The sequence below is a fragment of the Hippocampus bargibanti genome, linkage group LG11, assembly GCF_051943395.1.
Source record: "Hippocampus bargibanti isolate YZ-2025 linkage group LG11, ASM5194339v1, whole genome shotgun sequence".
NCBI lineage: Eukaryota > Metazoa > Chordata > Actinopteri > Syngnathiformes > Syngnathidae > Hippocampus > Hippocampus bargibanti.
Genome location: NC_142744.1, coordinates 4,649,179 through 4,669,668, shown reverse-complemented (window position 1 = coordinate 4,669,668; position 20,490 = coordinate 4,649,179). Strand labels below are relative to the sequence as shown.

General features: G+C 41.0%; 1 protein-coding gene across 3 annotated transcripts in view; it reads left to right on the top strand.

The window, feature by feature from the left end:
* ephb1 (EPH receptor B1) overlaps positions 1-20,490 on the top strand; it is a 165,694-nt gene that overhangs the window by 126,198 nt on the left and 19,006 nt on the right. The window contains exons 7-12 of one of the 3 annotated variants that reach the window (XM_089007565.1): positions 2,275-2,437; positions 6,871-6,976; positions 8,967-9,031; positions 15,966-16,154; positions 16,601-16,848; positions 17,864-18,079. In XM_089007565.1, coding sequence (XP_088863691.1) covers positions 2,275-2,437; positions 6,871-6,976; positions 8,967-9,031; positions 15,966-16,154; positions 16,601-16,848; positions 17,864-18,079 — 987 coding nt within the window. Of the gene's footprint in view, positions 1-2,274; positions 2,438-6,867; positions 6,977-8,966; positions 9,032-15,965; positions 16,155-16,600; positions 16,849-17,863; positions 18,080-20,490 lie in introns of all 3 variants that reach the window. The other 2 variants (XM_089007566.1, XM_089007564.1) reach the window with 2 other exon arrangements.

The following is a 20,490-nucleotide window of genomic DNA, read 5'->3' as shown; positions in this document are numbered from 1 at the left end:
TTCACTGTATTTTATTGTTTCATTGACCTTTTTATACATTTATTTATTCGTTAAAATCAACTCGATCCATCCAGAATACTGCACTACCCCTACCCCTTGCTAATTGTGAGTGTGAGTCCATGTGTGAGCCTGTGAGGAGGACACATGGTACCCCACCATGCATGTATTTGAGCCAAGTGGCCATGCTGTCCATTTTGCGTGGTTGGCATTTTGGTAAAGCACACACACACACACACACACACACATGCACACACACTCCAAGTTAATTACAATGCCGTTCCAGGTTTGTAGACAATAATTTCTTGTTGAAAAAAAATAATAAATAAATAGTGGAAAGTTTTTGCACTCACGATTGGCTCATCCAAAGTCACCAAATTGGAATGTTGTGGCCAAGAAAACAGCAACTCTTGGATCATCTCTGCCAAAAGATAACAATGGAGTCACAGTAACTCCAATGGATTGTCTCCAAATTTGACCACTGACAATCCTTTTATGGGTTTCCAAGATGCCAGGTAGTAGATAATTAGTTGTTCAACACGAGCTCACTTATTTTTTATTTATTTATTTATTTATTTATAAGATTGGATTGAATTCGATTATCCTTTATTAGTCTCGCAGTGGAGAAATTGACATTTCAGAGCAGCAAAGTGATGAAACGAAGAGGAAAGGAAAGGAAGAAGTAGAAAAATAAAATACAGGAGCTGCTTGAAAGGCGGCCACTCTCGCGGCGCCATCTTGAAATCAAAAGAACAAAAAAATAATATGAACGACACAGTGAGTCACTCATTCTTAATCATTCGTGTTTATTTATTTATTTATTTATTTATTTATTTATTTATTTGCGACTAACTAACTTACTTACTTACTTACTTGCTTACTTACTTACTTACTTACTTAGAAATTGATGTTTCACAGCAGCAAAGTGATGAAAGGAAAGGAAGAAGTAGAAAAACAAATTACAGGAGCTGCTGGAAAGGCAACCAGTCTCGTGGCGCCATCTTGAAGTCAAAAGAACAAAAAAAAAAACAAATAGTATGACAACACAAAGACACAGCCACTCATTCTTACTTATTTATTTGTTTAGATATTTATTTATGTATTTATTGATGAACTCATTCACGACCAGATGTGCATAAACGTGACAGACAACATCCTCCCAAGCGAAGTAAGGCAAACAGTCTCTAGGACCTTATGGCGCTGAACGGAGTGCAAAGCGACCGCTCGGTGAGGTCAAATTAGCTCGCTCCGAACTCTCCAGTTCTCAGAAACCGCGGTCCTCCATCTGTTGATTTTTTTTTTTTTGGGTGGAAAACAGGTGACCCGACAGATGGCAAACATCCAATGGGGGAGCATCCCTTGTGGGCGGACCAGCTTGGAAGGGCTCTTTCATGCTGCCAGTCAAATGGGGATTACACAAAGACACACACATGCACACAACACATTCAGACACACACACACACACACACATTCCTGTTTCAAATGTTTTGTGAGGGCTGGATAACTCCAGATAAGGAGTGAGGACCACAGTTGCTGATTCCGTGACTGTAAAGTGTCCTTGAGAGTTTTGAAAGGCGCTTAGAAATAAAATGTATCATTATTATTATTCTTACGTTGATAGTTGCGTTGAATGTTTATGTAGTCCTAAAGCTCAATATTCTGTGGGTCGTGAAATTCAAGTGACAATGACAAAAACCCTGGCACTGGAGCGGACACGTTTTTTTCACATTATCTGACAGTGAATGAGTTAAAACTCTATATAAAACAATATGTATGAATTGTATTGTATTTGGATAGTCACCCCCCATTTCAATCTCAGATAACTCCAGACCCATATAACTTAGGAATTATCTCTTACAGGTTTCTTACGCTGTATTGAATGTGTATGTAGTTCTAAAACTCAATTATTCTGTAGGTCCTGGAATTCGGGTGACAATGACAAAAACCCTGGCACTGGAGTGGACAAATTTTTGCACATTTTCTGGCAGTGAATGAGTTAATGTTTTTTTTAATATACAGTAAAGTCTCGTTATATCGATATTCAAGGGAGTCCGAAAAAATATCGATATAACCGGGACTATCGATATATCCAACCCTGTTTGCATGTAATTTTCTCCGTGTGTGCATAGAAATAATATCGATATAACCGGGACTATCGATATATCCGATATCGATATAACGAGACTTTACTGTATATTTATATTGTTTGTTTTTTTACCTTTCCATTCTTTGTGTAGTGTTTTGTTCACTAACCTGTGCGAACATTCCCGCTTTCAGGACCACGCGGAGATCAACTCCACCATGCTGCGGAGCCAAACCAACACAGTGCGTGTGGAGGGCCTGCGCTCTGGTACCGTGTATGTGGTTCAGGTGCGGGCGCGGACCGTTGCTGGTTTTGGCAAATACAGCAGCAAGATGTGCTTCCAAACTCTCACAGATGGTAAGAACCTACAAGCCTAGAACGACCCCCACTGACTCTCTCTCACACCAACACTGGGATTTGTTATTGCAGTGTTATTAGTTGGTGAGATTGATGTGGAGACTCGTGTTCAATTGCACTTCTGTTTCCACAGCAAAATTAATTCCCTTCAAGGGTATGTGTGTGTGTGTGTGTGTGTGTGTGCGTGTGTGTGTGTGCGTGTGTGTGTGTGTGTGTGTGTGTGTGTGTGTGTGTGTGTGTGTGTGGACTTAATGTCGAAAGCAGAATGTCTTTTGTTTGTGCAGCTAACTGTGCTTGATCCACAATGCTAAGCTAATTGGTTTTTTTCACCCAATCATTCCAGCGTCAGAGTGCAGTGATTAGTAGTTAATGAGATTTTGTTTTTTTTTTTTGGGGGGGGGGCACAAGTGGGGGTTTTAACAGAGAAAAAAGGAGCGAGGGAAGGTGCCGGAGATTTACAAGAACCCATGACATGAGTTGTGAAATGAGAAATGAAAGTGCTATTGTCAAGTCGAAAGTTAGCATCCGTCACCAAATGAAAGATTCGGAAAAGCAGGTTAACAGCGTGTCATAGCTAAGCCACAAAGCTAAAGCCTCAAATGCCGCATTGATCTTGCTTTGCCGTGACACAATTACCTCCTATTTTCTGTCTTATGCCATTAATTCCGCCTTTCATATACATACAGAACCAAAAATTAGCATCATTGTCATTGCTAATATGTAGCTTTGAACATGCTACAACACCCTGATGTAACAGCCTCTTCAGTTGGTGTAAAAAATGAGGAATACAATGTCAACTAAAGAATTTTTGCTAACATTAAACTCGGATTTTTAAGCTTCCGACACAATTACCTCCTATTTTCTGTATTCTGACATTATTTCCGCTTTTTATATGCATACAGAACCAAAAATTAGCATCATTGTCATCCCTAATGTGTAGCTTTGAACATGCTACAACACACTGAGGTAACAGGTTCTTCACTTGGTGTAAAAAAATGATGAATACAATGTCAACTAAATAATTTTTGCTCACATCAAGCTAGATTTTTAAGCTTTTGACCCAATTACCTCCTATTTTCTGTCTTCTGCCAATGATTCCGCCTTTCATATGCATACAGAACCAAAATTTAGCATCATTAACAGCGCTAATGCGTAGCTTTGAACATGCTACAACACCCTGACGTAACAGCTTATTCAATTGTAGCATCATTTTCATCACTAATATGTAGCTTTGAACATGCTACGACACCCTGACGTGACAGGTTCATCAGTTGGTGTAAAAAAATGTAGAATACAATGTCAACGAAAGAATTTTTGCTAACCTCAAGCTAGTTTTTTTTAAGCTTGCGACAAGTAGTCAGTAACAGAAGATGGAAAAGGGTGTTTTGAGTGCAGGGTGGATCACAACGGTTCAAAAAAAGCACAAAAGGACTCTGAACCAACCAAGCAGCTTATTATTTTTCGCTTAACGCAAATCAAAGTCACCCCCCTGCTTCTTTGTTTGTCGTGTCCTGTGTGTGTGTAGTCATGAGGAAGCCAGTGAGAAAACGTGTTGAGAAATAGCGTGACGGAAAGGCTTATGCTAGCTAGTGTGTCGTGATAGATTTATGATAGTGTGTTGTGATAGCTTTATGCTAGTGTGTCGTGATAAATTTATGCTATTGTGTCATGATAGCTTTATGCTAGGATGTCGTGATAGCTTTATGATAGTGTGTTGTGACAGCTTTGAATATTGGCATTTTTATAATAATAATTTTTTAATATTATTATTAATATAATTAATATTTATTTAATTATTATTATTATTATTATTATTATTATTATTATATGTTTAATTTATAAGTGCCTTCCAAAACTCTAAAGGACACTTTACAGTCACAGAATATTGTTTCTACGGGTGAGCAGTGGCAGCCACACGTGCCAGCGTTCCCTCAACCCGGAACTAACATAAAGTTGAAAAAAAAAATACAGTATATTTAGAGTGTAATTGTATTACCGTATAATAATAATAATAATAATAATAATAATAATAATAATAATAATACATTTCAGTGATAAGCGCCTTTCAAAACTCAGGGTCACTTTTCAGTCAAAGAATAAGTTTTCCTGTGAGTGAGCAGCTACACGTGCCAGCATTCACTCAACCCGGAAGTAACTCAAATAGATAGCAAGCTAGCTAGCTAGCGAATAGATAGCTAATAGCTAGCGAATAGATAGCTAATACCTAGCGAATAGATAGCTTTAGTTTTCTTTGCGTGGATGCTATGTGGTAGCACAAAAGAAAAACAAAACCCAACCGTCTGGGCGTTTTATCCTCATTCCAGCATTTGGCTTTAAGTATTACATTTATAAACGTGATGATGGTGAAGGAAAAAGTTATTGCAACGCAATAAGCTTAGCGGCTAAAGTCTCAGTCTCCCTCCAAGTGTTTACAAATGTTCCCCCAAAAAGAAATAAAAAACAAAGGCACACATTTTACGCTCGCTGTTCTTTTTTCATTTATTGGCGCGCTGCCACCGCGCGATATTTGTCAGAGCACTTAGCAGCAGCGAGCTGCCGATGCTCGCGCCCGTAGGCTCCACCTGCTGCCATTAACGCTGGTTTGCCTCCATCTTATCCCCTGACTTTTTTTCTTCCTTCACCAGTGTGGGTTTGAAAATAAATCTAATCTGTTAGATATGACTAAGCAAAAAAAAAATCACAATTGTGAAAAAAAAATCACAATTATTGCTCATTTAAAGGACAACCGACACCATTTTTTTGTTTCCTAACTGAGATCAGAAAAACGTTTTACAGCATCTAAAACACCCAAAACACGCAGGCTGATATTTTTAGTCAAATGAAAAACACCAATAAAAATGAGTTATAGTGTCCCAAAACTACTTCAAAATGACCTCGGAGATGCTCAGTTTCAGAAGGTCCCGCCCTCTTGTTCGTGACGTCACGCCAGGACGTCTTGCCTTGCCGTAGAATCAGACTGATAAAGGCAAATCCAATCCAATACTCATCCAGTTATGAATATGATTCAAATAGTTCTGAAGAGGAGAGCAAAAATGTTTGCAATCTATTAAAGAAGTCCTCCCGTATCAATTCGAGCCGTCAGGACTCCAATGTAGCGTCCCAGAAAAGGCACAAGATGGCGCCCAAGCTTCGTTGGAAATGGGCTGATTTGTCTGCTGGGAATTTGTGTCAACTAGTATCAAATAGTAGTCTTGGTGCAACACACAATGATTCACCGTTGCGTTATTTATGTGTTTTACTTCTAATTTCGCCATCAACGCAAAGTTTTCCGACCAAACAAAGTACCCAAAATGCATTGTGTGTCACTTTCTCGGTCACGGGCGTTCCTTCAGTGACGTCACATCAGGCATCGTGTCATCAACTCGAAAACAAGACTTCCTGAATATTTAGCGTGAGTCTTAAAACGTAAAATATAGATATTTGTCGTGGAATCTTTACGCTCAGTAGAAGTTATTTGAAGTGATTTTACAAATTATGGACACAACTTGTCTGAAGGCGTCGGTTGTCCTTGAATGTAAATAATTCATTGGTTGTTATGACAATGGCCACCTGGCATAAACCTGATGAAACAGCATTCCAAAGTGTTGTTTCTTTTACAGGTGCGCCGATATTGAAAGATGAAGGCTTTCTTGTCAGTCTTTCATTGATTTATTTATTTTTGTACTGGCCGCCTCTCTTTCTGTGTCACTCGGTCTCAGTTTATCAAACACAACTTGTCACTCAGCCCTGCCGAAGCTCGCCGGATTTCAGTCGGCGCCTCTCCGCTGAGACATCTGTATGTTTTCTTTATCCGTCAGACATTCCGTACGCGCAAAAGAGGCATTTTTTCCCAATAATCGTGTGCTAAAGTCAGTCCATTTGATTTGTTTTGTCAGCAATAACCTTAGCATGTCTGCAGCCACTAAAAAAAACATAGATAAATAAATAAAACTAAAAATGCGTTCCCCAAATTTGTTCGGGTTTTGGTTTTTCTTGCAAGGGGTTCCGATAAAGCACTGGCCAGACCTCTGGCAATGTTTTTCCCCTTCCACGAGGGGGCACCATTTGCCTTTTGTCCATCTTAGCGCTTTGTTACAGCTTCAGGTGTTGTTAAAGCGCTATATAGATCAATATGTATCATATTGTTTTTTGTACAGCCGCCCCCATTTCAAGCTCATATAACTCCAGTCCCATTTAACTTAGGAATTAACTCTTTCTTCTCTTTTCTGATGAAAAAAGAGAGTCTAAGGTTTTTTAAACAGAATTTAATGTGCATGTAGTCCTCAAACTCAATAGTCCCGATGAGCATTCTGTCTGTCAATGTGTTTTGCCCTGCCATTTGTGTTCAAATATCAATGGCTGAAAGCACAAAAAAAAAATGTTTTCTATAATGAAATGTTGTCAACAAGGACTATTTTTTTTTAATTTAGAAGACTTCAAATCAGAGCTGAGGGAGCAACTTCCTCTAATTGCCGGGTCAGCGGCCGCCGGAGTAGTCTTCATTGTTTCACTGGTTGCCATCTCCATCGTGTGTAGCAGGTAACTACAATTTCCTTCAAGCAAAAACATTTTTGTACCTCCATTTTATAATAACATCCGAGCCAACATGTCCTCCTTTGTTTATGCTATTTTTTACCCCGCACCATTTTGTTCCCCTACAGTATTGAAGCAAATGGAGGGGAATGCTCGTGTCAACTTAAAGGACAACCGACATCACTTTTTTGTTTTTTAACTGATATCAGAAAAACGTTTTATAGCATCTAAAATGCCCAAAACACGCAGGCTGATATTTTTAGTCAAATGCAAAACACCAATAAAAATGACTTAAAGTGTCCCAAAACTGCTTCAAAATGACGTCGGAAATGGCAAGTTTCAGAAGGTCCCGCCCCCTTGTTCGTGATGTCACGCCAGGACGTCTTGCCTTGCTCTAGAATCAAAACAATGTCTTCAGATTTGGAGAAGATGCTTTCTTCTTACTCATCCAGTTATGAATATGATTCAAATAGTTCTGAAGAGGAAAGTGTAAATGTTTGCAATCGATTAAAGAAGTCCTTCCGTATCAACTCCAATGTAGTGCCCAGAAAATGCACAAGATGGCGGACAAGCTCCATTGGAAATGGGCAGATTTGTCTGCTGAGAATTTGTTTCCACGTTTATGGTGTTACCGCAATTGGTAGTGTTGGTGCGACATACAACGATTCACCATTACGTTATTTATGTGTCTTTCCTTCTAATTTCGCCATCAATACGGATTAACACGATGTTTTCAGACCAAACAATGTACCCAAAATGCATTGTGTGTCGCTTTCTCGCTCAGGGGCGTTTTTGACGTGACCTCACGTCAGGCATCGTCATCAACTCAAAAACAAGACTTCCTGAATATTCAGCGCGAGTCTTAAAACGTAAAATATAGCTATATGCGGTGTAATCTTCATAAAATGCGCTCAGTAGAAGTCATTTGAAGTGATTTTACAAATTATGGACACAACTTGTCCGGAGGTGTCGGTTGTCCTTTAAATGTATCACAAATAATGTCATCCTCATGACATATCACCGCCAACCATCTGATAATACAATGTGGATTCGCTTAGCATTAAAATATCAATAATGTCAAGTTTAGCTTTTTGTTTCTCAATTTAATCCATATTTGCCTGAAGTCACATTGGTAATCAAATCCCCTGGTAAGTACCCGGTACATAAAATCACCTAAATGAGCTTGTTATATTGCATCAATGCAAGTAGGCATATTCCACCATCCGGTCATCGTTTCACAGAGAAGTTAAACTGTCGCCACTTCTGCCTTGTTAGTGAAGTCGAGCTGATTTAATTTGACATTAGCCGGTCACTCCGCCACATCGCTAAGGCGCCCTTGCTTTTAGATATTTGAAGGTGACATTTTCTGATGAGCCGCGCTCTACTTTGAGCCTTCACAAAAGATTCTTTTGATGTATCGCATGAAAAGCAAAGTGATCCCTAATCGAGATCTAATTAAAATTCAAATGTTAATTTACCATGACGGACCTTCTTTATCCATCGCACTGCAAATAATTCCATTGTGGCTGGACAGTGATACCTCTTTTCGGTTCACGAACGTTACATTTCTAAAACTTTTACCTTGGCATACAAACTATTTTTCGGGATACACCCGGAGCTGCCACAATGAGTGATGTGTCAGTCAGAAATTAGCCCGTTCTCCTAACAAGAAAACGGTGGATGACTGTTTTGTCCTCTATTCCCCGCCCCCAGTCTTCGGTTAAAGCCATGTGATTGGTCAAGAACGCAGCAGTGAGGCTTATTTAGTAGAAAATTAGTTTTATGGGGACCTGGTAACGGATTATTCTCATGTTAATAGTTTCCTACGCCAAATTATTTTTTGGGATGCACACTTTTCTCCTTACACACCCTGTACGAACCAATTAAGTTCGTAAAGCAAGGTATCACTGTATTTTATGATGCGGTATTTGCGGTACTCTTGTTTACAGCTCTTGTCATGTGTTCATCATTTATCTGTTCCTTATGAATGTGTTAGGAAAAGGGCCTACACCAAGGAGGCAGTCTACAGTGACAAGCTGCAACATTATAGTACGGGACGAGGTAAGCCCACCATATAACCCTTCACCAAATCTAATATGACCCTTTATTATCGTAAATGTGTCTAATTGGCTCCAAGGGTCTCATCCCACTCCTCAGAGTACATTTCCAATTGTTTCTATTATTAAATATGAACACAAAGTTCACTCCTTCTGGGTTTCTATTTGCCTCTTTGCAACAATTAATAGTTTTCTTACAATGTATTATCATCTTTTCCGGTGTATAAGGCGGACCCAAAAGTCTTGATTTTCTCCAAGAGATTATCCTGTGCCTTATACGTGATGGAATATTGAGGTACAACAGGTCTGGCAACTACTTTAAGCATTCCCCCCAAGTAGAACAGGTATTGCGTAATTACAGGCTCTACTGTAGCGCCTTATAATGTGGTCTGCCTTAACCAGTGATGCATCAGGTTACGCTTTAGCTTACGAACTTTTTGCCTTACGAACATTAAATTCGCGAGAACGTAATCTTGGCATACTAACTAGTTTTCGGCAAACGAACCAAACTACATGGAGCGCCACAGTGGCTGGCGGACTAGTTTTCATCACACCTTTCTTTGAGTGCACACGTGGTTTGATATCAAGGATACTTTTGCTCTTATGGGACCGAAAAAGACCCAATCACAGGCTAGTATTCAGCCAAAAAGGACACAAAACAAAATTACCGTCGAGCAGAAGAAGGAGATCATCGAGAAACACGAACGAGGTGTGCGTTTGTGTGACTTAGCCACTACCACTACTAGTATGCTAAGTCTACCGTTGCTACATGTGGCCTTATACTCCGGTGTCCCTTATACACCGGGAAATACGGTATATATATTTTTTATTTTACCCCGGAATTTTTCAATTCATTCCCCATGTCACCATCAACAAAACAGATTCACATTCCCATTTAGAATTCCACAATATTCAGCTACTTCACTTCAGCATTCCCATGACAAAGATTGCACCACTTTTCAAAACAATTCCTCATTTTTCATCCATCCACATATTTTACATTTTCGTTTTTTTTTTTCAGTGTTCCTGGAATTCACGCCCAGTTTGTCCAGTAAAGGCATTTTGTAGTTCATCTACATTGTCATGCATCATTATATGATAGACGTGACTCATTTGTTGTCATTTCAACGTTCTGATTGATTGTACTGAAAAAAAATATGAGGGAGACATTGGGAAAAAGCAGCCAACTGTTGTAAAATTCATTCTCCGTTCTTTGCGGCAATGATGTGGACAGACATCTCTCAAGGTTTTACTATTGCTGTGAGTACAGAACAGAACAGAATCATCTTCATTGCCAACTATGTAGAATACGTCTGTGTAAGCTCTCAGTCATACAGGAGTGATCCAGGTGTCGACACCTTCAAAGAAGTACAGATGACGGCTGAAGAAACCTTTTCATCATGTATGTAGAACACACAAGGAATGTGTTTCCGGTAGAACACCCTGCACTTAAAATCATCATCAAAAAATTGCAAAGTGGCACTATACAGTTCCATTTGGGCTACTGTTCAAAGAGTTAATGGCTTGGAGGAAGAAGCTGTTTAAATGTCTGCTGGATTTGGTGCGCATGGATCGGTAGCACCTGCCTGAGGGGAGTAGCTGGAAAAGGTGGTGGCCAGGGTGCGGAGGGTCCAGTAGGATTTTCCACGCCCTAGTTTGGATTATTGCAGTGTACAAGTCATTTTCCGACGTCCTAACTGTCCGTTGAAGTCGGATTTTGGCCATTTTTGTGGCGACCCCGAACCAAACGGTGATGGAAGAACACAGGATGGATTCGATGACAGCCGTGTAGAAATGTTGCAGCACCTCCTGTGGCAGGCCATGCTTCTTTAGCAGCCTCAGGAGTATGTTGTGTAGCAAGCGCTCCCCTAATTCTGACTGGGCTGGAGCCTGGAGGATATACACAGCTTCAAACGCACACCAAAAAGAAAAGAAAAGCACCAAACAGTTTTGTGGCTCCAATAAATAGTCTGCTGTCGACCTCGCTGTCAGTACGAGGGCTCACTCGAGGGGATTGAGCTTTGTCGAGCCTGACGGAGCAGTGTTTCCAACTCAAGACTTTGTCTCACTGCTACAGCCAGGCAGGACTCATTATCGGTACCACGGGCCAAAAAAGCTGAAACAGAAATTCCATGAAGAAAGTAGATGAATCAAAGTCGTCAATCATCTAACGTGTCAGTTTACAGATAAGAGATCCTATTCAAATTGTTTTCAACAATACAGTTCTCCCTTCCCCCGCACCCCACCCATCCCAGAATGCATTGTTGTCTGTCACTCTCCCCTAAGATGGGACTGACAGTTTAGTAATTACAGTATTCAGTGCGAACAATAAAAAGCAGCCGCGAAAGCTATTGTTTCGAGTGAAATTTTGGAAAATGTCCCCGCTTTGTATTGAGCCTTCTTTTCCAGCTGTTGCCACATACGTTCCGTGATGTGTCCTCAATATCAGCCTCGTTAACATGTCAAAATAGGAAACTGCTGCTTGGACCGAAAGTTTAGCAATGAGGCTAGAAAAAAAAAATCAAAGAAAGATATCAAATCATTCAGATTAGTCGGGTGCATTTGCGCGGCCGAGGAGAGTAACAGCTGATTTGCTTGATGGGCCTCAAACGCCCGCAGTGTCTTAAGTACGAAGCCGACACACTGTGTCTGAATATTTTACATTGTGATTCTCCACATGTCCACCTCTTATCAGCTAATTATCAAAATGTGGAATGAAATGGGTGAACAAGACATCACTGCTTCGAGCTAGCTATCTAGCTAGCAACAGTATCTAACTATCTATCTATCTAGCTAGCCATATTAGCTATCTTAGCTAAATTACTTATTTTACTAATCTTACTTATTTTAACTGTCTTAGCTACCTAGCCACCTTAGCTATCTTAACTAGTTTTCCTATCTTAGCTATCTTAGTTATTTGGTGAATAAGAAGTTATCATGTTTAAAAGTCCTGTGCTTAGCTGGCCAGCCAAACAATAGACCCACAGTCAAGGCGCAGATGGCCACAGTAAATCTGAGTGAAACAGACACAGCCTAGTTAAACTGTTACCTTCATCTAGAAGATCTGACCTTGGAATTCCCTCATAGGAAGGAGCTCATTTGCCAGGTTACAAATTTATTAGTTCTTTGAAGACAACCAATTAAAAGACAATATTTTATTGATTACAGCTGTTGGTGCTTAGAAGGTCCAGAGGAATGGTATTATAATCAAGAAAACTATGTTTTACTCATGTATCACTTTAATTTGCATATACTCTCAATAAATAGCTTGGCAAAGGGGCGCAGAATCCAGACGTATGTCATGGATGACTACGTTTCCGGCCGGCAGTAGGGACAATCTTTCTGGTTCCGAGTCTCTGTCCCCAGTGTCTGACTGTCATACCTCAGACACCATCTTAGCTATCTTAGCTATCCTACCTACGTATCTTACTTATCTTATCATAATAACAGTAGTAATAATAATAATAATAATAATAATAATAATAATAATAATAATAATAATGCATTTTATTTTCAAGCACATTTCAAAGCTCTCAAGGACACTTTACAGTCACAGACAAGCACAGAAAAAAACAGATACAATAATAAATATAATACAATTATAGATAGAAACAAGAGATAAAGTTACACAGAAAATGCCATTTTAAATAGGTGGGTTATGAGATGGGATTTGAAGGTACTTATCTTAATTATCTGACTTATCTTAGCTAGCTAACTGTATGGCTATGTGTTTGCCAGCTAGCTAAGAATCTGGGTTAGTGCTTCAAGTATTTTGGGCCCCTCTGCACAACCTAATGTAGGTAAGTATCATCAATTCTGATTGTGAGGAGCTCGTTAATTGGTACAAGTGTGCGAATGTTTAGGCCATTAATTGTATCATGCATTTTTTATACAAAATTCACTTTGTGAAAGTAAAATGCTCGAGTGCACTGCAGTTAACAGTAATTCACAGCCCTTTTCAACTCAATGCATTATTAAAAAGTGAAGTCAATAAATCCTGAGCGGGTGTAATTTTTGCTATTTTGCCATTTTATACAGCCATTTAATTTAGACGAGCTGTCCATTGAAGTCATTTTTATGTGGAAAGATCTGTTGCTTTCAAGGCAGGGTAAAAATAGGACGGCGGTTTGGATACATTTGCTTCGCACACCCAGATGAAGGACTTGTGAAATATTAAAGCAGAAAGCTGTTTCTTCTCCGAAATGGCCATAAAAAGATGAGTCCGGATCACACCGTGCGGGGAGTTACATACTGTTGGCTTTTAAATAATTGATGAAAGTGGTGTTAGAAATGGGAACTGGAAAATAATGTATGTGCACAAGGACATGCATGCATTTGTGGTAGACTGCTGATTTGATTGTGGTCCCATATGTTTCTGGAAATAGAACCATCATCCAAGTTGATATATCGAGTCTTTACCAGCCGTGCTGCAGTAGCTTGGCAACACCTATAAACGAAACCCTTTTTTTATGGAATGCCGAGCTATAAACTCTCTAATGGATTACCTTGAATGTAATCTGAATGGAATCTCTAATGAGCAATTAGGTTCACACAGACATGGTTCAAGGCAATTAGAGCCCTAACCAGAATCAGCTTTAAGTGAAGATGGAGGTGAGCTGCCTTGATCCTTCCAAGAGCAGACCTTATCCTCTCGCTACCTCTTGGGACCCTTCCATCGCCGCGTGCGTTATGCAAATGAAAAAAAAAACGCCACAAATTGACTTGATGGAGATGGGTTTATTCCAATCATGCCCGCCAAGGTTTTTTTTTTTTTTCCTACACCGCCAAAGAGGTCTGCCTTCAAGCACCGCTGTCGAAATGATGTTTTGACATCAGCTTATTTACGGTTATGTCCGTCATGGAGCGGAGTGGATTGAATATATTGAATGTGTTTACAAGTTCTTTTCAGCAGCCAGGCCCCCTCCGTTTTGTCAACGCGGAGGGAATGTAGCAGTTCTGAGCTTACCTATTGCCCGGTGGCATTAGCGCAAGTTGATACTGCAGCGTTTTTTTATCTCTTTATGAGCTGTTGGGGAGAGAAAGCTGTAGGCAAAATTGGTTCTTGCTCTAAAAGAGTTGAGATACTGCAATGCACCGGGGTTGTTACTCATCAAGGTATTCACCGTTGGCGCTATCTCATTTTACCACCACAAAAATGGACAAAATCCGACTTCAGTGGACAGTTAGGACAGCGGGAAAAAATAATTGGCACTGTCCTACCCACTCCCGGTGACTTGCAAACTGCAAGAATCAAAACAAGGGCGCGGAGAAACCCTCAGGCAGGTGCTACCGATCCATGCGCACCAAATCCAGCAGTCATTTAAACAGCTTCTTCCCCTGTTGCCATTAACTATCTAGACAGACTCCCAAATATAACTGTCTAGTTACTCTGCATTTTTTTATGATGATACTAGTGCAGCGTGTTCTACCGGAGACAAATTCCTTGGGTGCTATACATACTGATTCTGATTCGGATTCTGATGCTGATTCTGATTCTGATTCTGATTACTCACAGAGGAAAACCTCTGAAGTCAAAGATCCCTTAGGTCAGAAAAGTAGAAAATATCCAACAAACGCTGGAGTTGTAACAAACAAAAAGATGCCTTGCTTTCTTGGCGATAATACCCTCACTTACACTGTCCCCTGCTAGCTGCTTTTCGTTACTTCAAATCAACAGAAGTTTTTCAATCTCTTCTATTGCCTGAGACCATTGCTTAGACAACACAGAAACACCATTAGCCACACGGAGCAATGGTCGACTTAGCGTACTGGGACTTGGACGCTAAGTCACACAAACGCACACCTCATTCGTGTTTTTTGATTATCTCCTTTTTCTGCTCGACTGTAATTTTCTTTTGTGTCCTCTTCAGCTTAACACTAGCCTGTGGTGGGGTCTTTTTCGGTCCCAAAAAAGCAAAAGTATCCACTCAATAACAAACTCAAAGGGGGTGTGGAAAACTAGTCCGCTAGCCACCATGGTCCTGTTCTACCGGGTGGTTTGGTGTTCATCTGCCAAAAACTAGTCCGCCAGCCAACGTGGCGCTATGTGGTTTGGTTCGTCGTATGCGAAGATTATATTCTTGTGAATTTAATGTTTGTAGGGTGAGAAGTTTGTGTGCTAAGGCGTTCGTAAGCTGAGGTATCACTGTATCTAGCAAGTCATGTTCAGTTAGCCATCTCAAAAGGCCTTTGACAGACAATCAACAATTCTTCGAACTATTAATTGTCACTGCCAGTTGAAGTCTTCTGTCAACAACCGCGCAGCTTTGCTTGTGATCAGTCAGTTTAGCATAACACTAACAATCATCACAAAACACGACAGATGGCAGCGCATACAGCACCGTCGCTGAGTTCTAATCCTTTAAGCAAAGGATATTTGAACACAACATATAACGGTATGTGCGGGCATATATTGTTGATCCTCGATGAAGGAGAATGAACAGGGACACAGAACAAATTTCAAAATAAATATGGGTTGATATCTATTTGGTTGAAAGAAAAATCCAACCATATCCAAATTGACCGCCATCCCGTTGTTAATTGTGTTCTACATTAATGGTTCCACTCTACGACAGTCTGTCTTTCCGTTTCCAACCTCAGACTTCACTCATTGACATTTTGTTTTTATCTTGACATGGAACTCAAACTGCCTGCTTGACCTTCCACCCATCCTCCTTCATGCGTCAGATGTCAACTGTTTCGATCCTGCAGAAACCTTTTTACTATTTTAAGAAGACTCATACGTCAAGTTTAGACGTCCTCATTAATAGCGTTAAAAGCTTGCAGTGATTGGAAGTACTTATGTGTCACCGCGTGATCGAAGTTACAACCTCTGGGTCAATCCTATTCATCAGCCATTAGCAAAACACATCAACCAAATGAGAAAACAAAAAACACAGATGTGGTTTCTTCTCACTGGACACCTTTGGTTGTTCTAGAACTCTCTTTGCGAGCCGACATGTCTAACTGCCCCTCGCCACTGGGCTGCCCGACCCACTTCTCAGGCTCCCCAGGGATGAAGATCTACATCGACCCCTTCACGTACGAAGACCCCAACGAAGCCGTCCACGAGTTTGCCAAGGAGATTGATGTCTCGACGGTTAAAATCGAGGAGGTCATTGGCGCAGGTATCATCACTCCGCCTCTTTTGTCTTTGTCATGATGTTTACATCTCGCTCATCGCACACAAATTAGTCAGGGGAGCAGAGTCAGCCAATCAGGGTGTCACGTGGACTTGACCTGAACAAAGGCCGGCTACTATGGGATGTACCGTAATTGCATTAGAAATTAGTCTTGTCCCGCATGTCCTCTGCTTTTGTCATTATACTTCATTTCAAAGTACCAGCCACCCATTCATGAGTGGATTGTAATTATGTCTGGTGTCTTTGTTTTCTCTCGCATAAACAGTTCCGGTTTACTTTGATGTGAGATGTTTCTTTTACCCGCAGAGTCTGTATAGCCTTGTAATGCCACATGATTGCTTTTATTGAGGTAAAAATAGGACTGCTAAAGATACCAGAGAAGATGGAAAGTCAAGAACTGCTTCGCGATAATATCAACGTCATCTTCTCAGGTGAATTTGGGGAAGTGTACAAGGGTCGTCTCAAGCTGCCCAGCAAGCGAGAGATCTTTGTCGCCATCAAGACGCTGAAGGCGGGCTACGTCGAGAAGCAGAGGCGTGACTTCTTATCTGAGGCCTCCATCATGGGTCAGTTTGACCACCCTAACATCATCCGCCTGGAGGGAGTCGTCACAAAAAGTCGACCGGTCATGATCGTCACGGAGTTTATGGAGAACGGAGCCCTCGATTCTTTCCTCAGGGTGAGCGACTGTTTCAAGGGAAGCTGTTAAATGGTAGTCATAATTTGATGATCATCATTCATGAACTGTCGCAGTCAGACCAAATGCATGTAAAAAAAAATGAATGACTCCCATAAAAGAGATTTCTTCCACACCATGCGTATGAAAACAAAATGTCTGTCTGACAAATTTGGCTCGCAACGTTGGTAGTAATGCCCCCACTTTTCCGCACAACTCCATCTGTTCAAACCAGCGCCTCAAAGGCCCAATTAGCGGAGATTCTTACATGAATTTCTCATACAGACTCTGACTGTGGACACTTTGTTCCATCTTTGGTGTACATGTGAGTCGTTACATGCATTGGACCATCTATTTCACAGAGTACCGCTCAATTGTAGCCTGAAAACAGTATTTATGCCAACCTCTATTTTGAAAAGCAGCCAAATGAGGTGGCTCGGGCAGCTGGGTAAGATACCCTGCCCTGAAAGCCTTCCCTGGGTATGTGTTCCAGGAACATTCCATTGGTCGGAAACCAAGAGATGATCCAGAACATGCTGTTTAATGCATCAGTTCCCCCCTTCCCCAGAAAACCCCATTTTCAAATTACTATCGTTACTCCCTGAAAATATGATTGGACTTGTGACGCTTTGTTTTATATTAAGAAACATAATCAAAATTCAACTCACCTAGGTTTTTTTCACGGTTGACAGCGTCGTGCCGCTTTGATCTCAGGTGGGCTTTAAGGGGCTCTTTGAAGCTGGCTTTGCTAACCGCCACTTCCGACCTGTTTCCATCGATTTATTTCACCCTGGTATTTGTTGCCATGTTCAAAGCGCCTTTGAGTATTCACACAGGGTGCATGGCTGCTCAGAACCACGCGCACAAAAGAGAACTGATCCAGACTTGCACCATTTTTGTTGAATAAATAAATTTGCGCAAGAACGGAAAAGAATTTCACGATCAGGACAAGCGCGACCATGTCATTCTGATATCCGTGTGACGCAATCGGTTCCATGTCTCTCTTTTTGTTTTGCAGCAGAACGACGGTCAGTTCACAGTCATCCAATTGGTGGGAATGATGCGTGGAATCTCGGCCGGCATGAAATATCTCTCGGAGATGAACTACGTGCACCGGGATTTGGCTGCGCGGAACATTCTGGTGAACAGCAACCTAGTGTGTAAAGTGTCCGACTTTGGTCTGTCACGCTACCTTCAGGAGGACACCTCCGATCCCAGTTACACCAGCTCTTTGGTAGGTCCATCCGTCGCTTCCATTATCCTCCGTTAACATCACGTCAGTCAAATCAGTTCTGAGTGTATCTGACGGCTTTCCATTTGAAGAAGCGAACAACCTTTCTCGCGTATCTTCTCTTCATCATCATCGGGTCCTCTTTCTATCGTCACAGTGCCTTGGTTCTCCTTCTGTCACATCTTCATTACTGTGGAGACAAGTCTCCTTTGGGAAGGCTCATCTCCGGTTGACATGCCCAAAGTGCAAGGAAACCAAAAAGGGCATGGCGCCCTCACCAACTGACAGCTCCCATCTCTTCCGCCTGACCGCCTTCCTCCCGCCTTTCTCTTTTACTCATCGTTCATTAGTACCCGGGCATCATGGGAGGCATTGGCTCCTCATTAACTCCTCCACACCAACGATCTGTAATTATCAGCAGTCATCGACTTGCCTCTCCTTTTACCTCATCTAACACGCATTCGGATATGCCAGGCACGCACTCTGTCTCCGTGTTTGGTAAAAAGGTGTGTGTGGCGATACAGAGTCGGCGATGGTGTGCAAGACCAGGTGTTTTCTTCATCAGTTTTGACCTCATTTAAGCTGCTTTTAGATTTAAGTGCCAACAAGCTTGCCTTGACCGATATTTAATCAGAGGTGATGACACGATTTGTACAAACCTTAGAAACTCACTGACCACATCATTGGATATACCCTCAGAGTCTAATGAGATCCAAAACTAGAAGTATCGGAAAATGAGATTGAATCATCTCTGGCAGTTGGACGTACGATGTCTGCTATAACAGTTCCAGGACTGGTTTCAAACCCAAAATCAAATAAACGTTTTGCTCTTCAATGTGGGTCAGATGATTGCGTATTCAAAGACAAAGTACAATCTAACACGCCAGTTCATGGTGCTATGAGCATCTGCACTTTATGGACTCACCTGACCTGGCTCAGGGTCATTTTTCCCCCCTGTTTCCCCAGCTCAAAGGAGTTTTTAAGGGGACTGATTTTGAAGATGCTGATGGCATCAAAATGGCAAAATCTCAAAAGAATCTTTTCAGCTGTTCGTAGGCACGGAAGAAAAGGCTTGGGGAATTTGCTCACCTGGGATTACTTGGAGGGGAAAAACATTTTTGTCGTTTGTATTTTAAATACATTTTTGTGATAACGCTTCTTATAACATACCTTTGGCTTCATTGATTCCTCTCCAGCAAGCATTTGTTTTTGATGACCAATTTCTCTGAATACTTTTCAGAAGTTGTACCTTTCCTTAATTTGCCTCAGGGACTGTTAATGCAAATGATGTATTCTTTCCATCGCGATTATACAGTATATTGGTACTTTGGTGGTAATTCTGTATATATTATGGGCGAATATGAATATTAATACCTTGTGCTATAAAGGGGGGCTATTTTAGGATTACCTTTTGATGTATTTTGACACATGCAAAAAAGCTGAGATCAAAAGCATGCAGGTAATAGCCCGGTGAGTCGGCGCCTGGAGATTTCTTCAAAAAAGATTTCTTCTAAGAAAATAACAAAAATAAATAAATAAATTAAATATAAATAAAAAAATACATATATATATATATATATATATATATATATATATATATATATATATATATATATATATATATATATATATATATATATATAATTTTAAGTTTATTTATTTATTCGTATTTATAAAGATTTTTTTTTTAAGAAATCTTTTGAACCTTTTTCCCACTGAGGACTGGAAAATTAATCTAAAAATATATTTGTAGACCTCCTTGTTCAAACCCGCTCTCATCCTCCTTTCATCGTTCTCATTGTGCTGAGTTCTCAAGAAACCTTTGAGGTGGCCCCCGGCTCTTGCACGGTCACTGTACATTGTGCAGATAGGACGTCCTCTTCATCCTCATCCTTCCGCTAACGTGTTTAAGGTGAACGTGCAAACATGCTTCAGGGGATGTTGGGGGGATTGCACCTCACAGCCGCATGGCTCTTGAGCATAATTAAACTCTCCACGCTCCTCTTCCCTCCATGACCTGCTCAGCTATGACCTGTCGCCAACCAATCAGCGAGCGAGGCTGCCGCCCGCGGACGAGGCCGAGGGAATGGGGAGAAAATTAAATTGCGCTAACATGCCGTGATTTACATTGCAGTCGACCTCCTCCCCTGACAAATTAATCACCAGTTTCCAGACACTGCGGTTCGGATTCTTCTTTGCAAGTTGTTGGCAAAGCAATTACGGTGCATGCTCTGCGCTGCGATGTATGGTGAGGAGAACCCGCTGGTCAGCGTGTTTAATGTGGACACGAGTTCACGTGGAGGCAATGCTGCAGGGTTTTCACATCCAAAGGAGGGGGTTTGCCCTCAGCGCTCTGCAGAATGCTCACCGAAATCAGGAGGCATTTGGCTCATAAAACCGTAGACGATACTGAT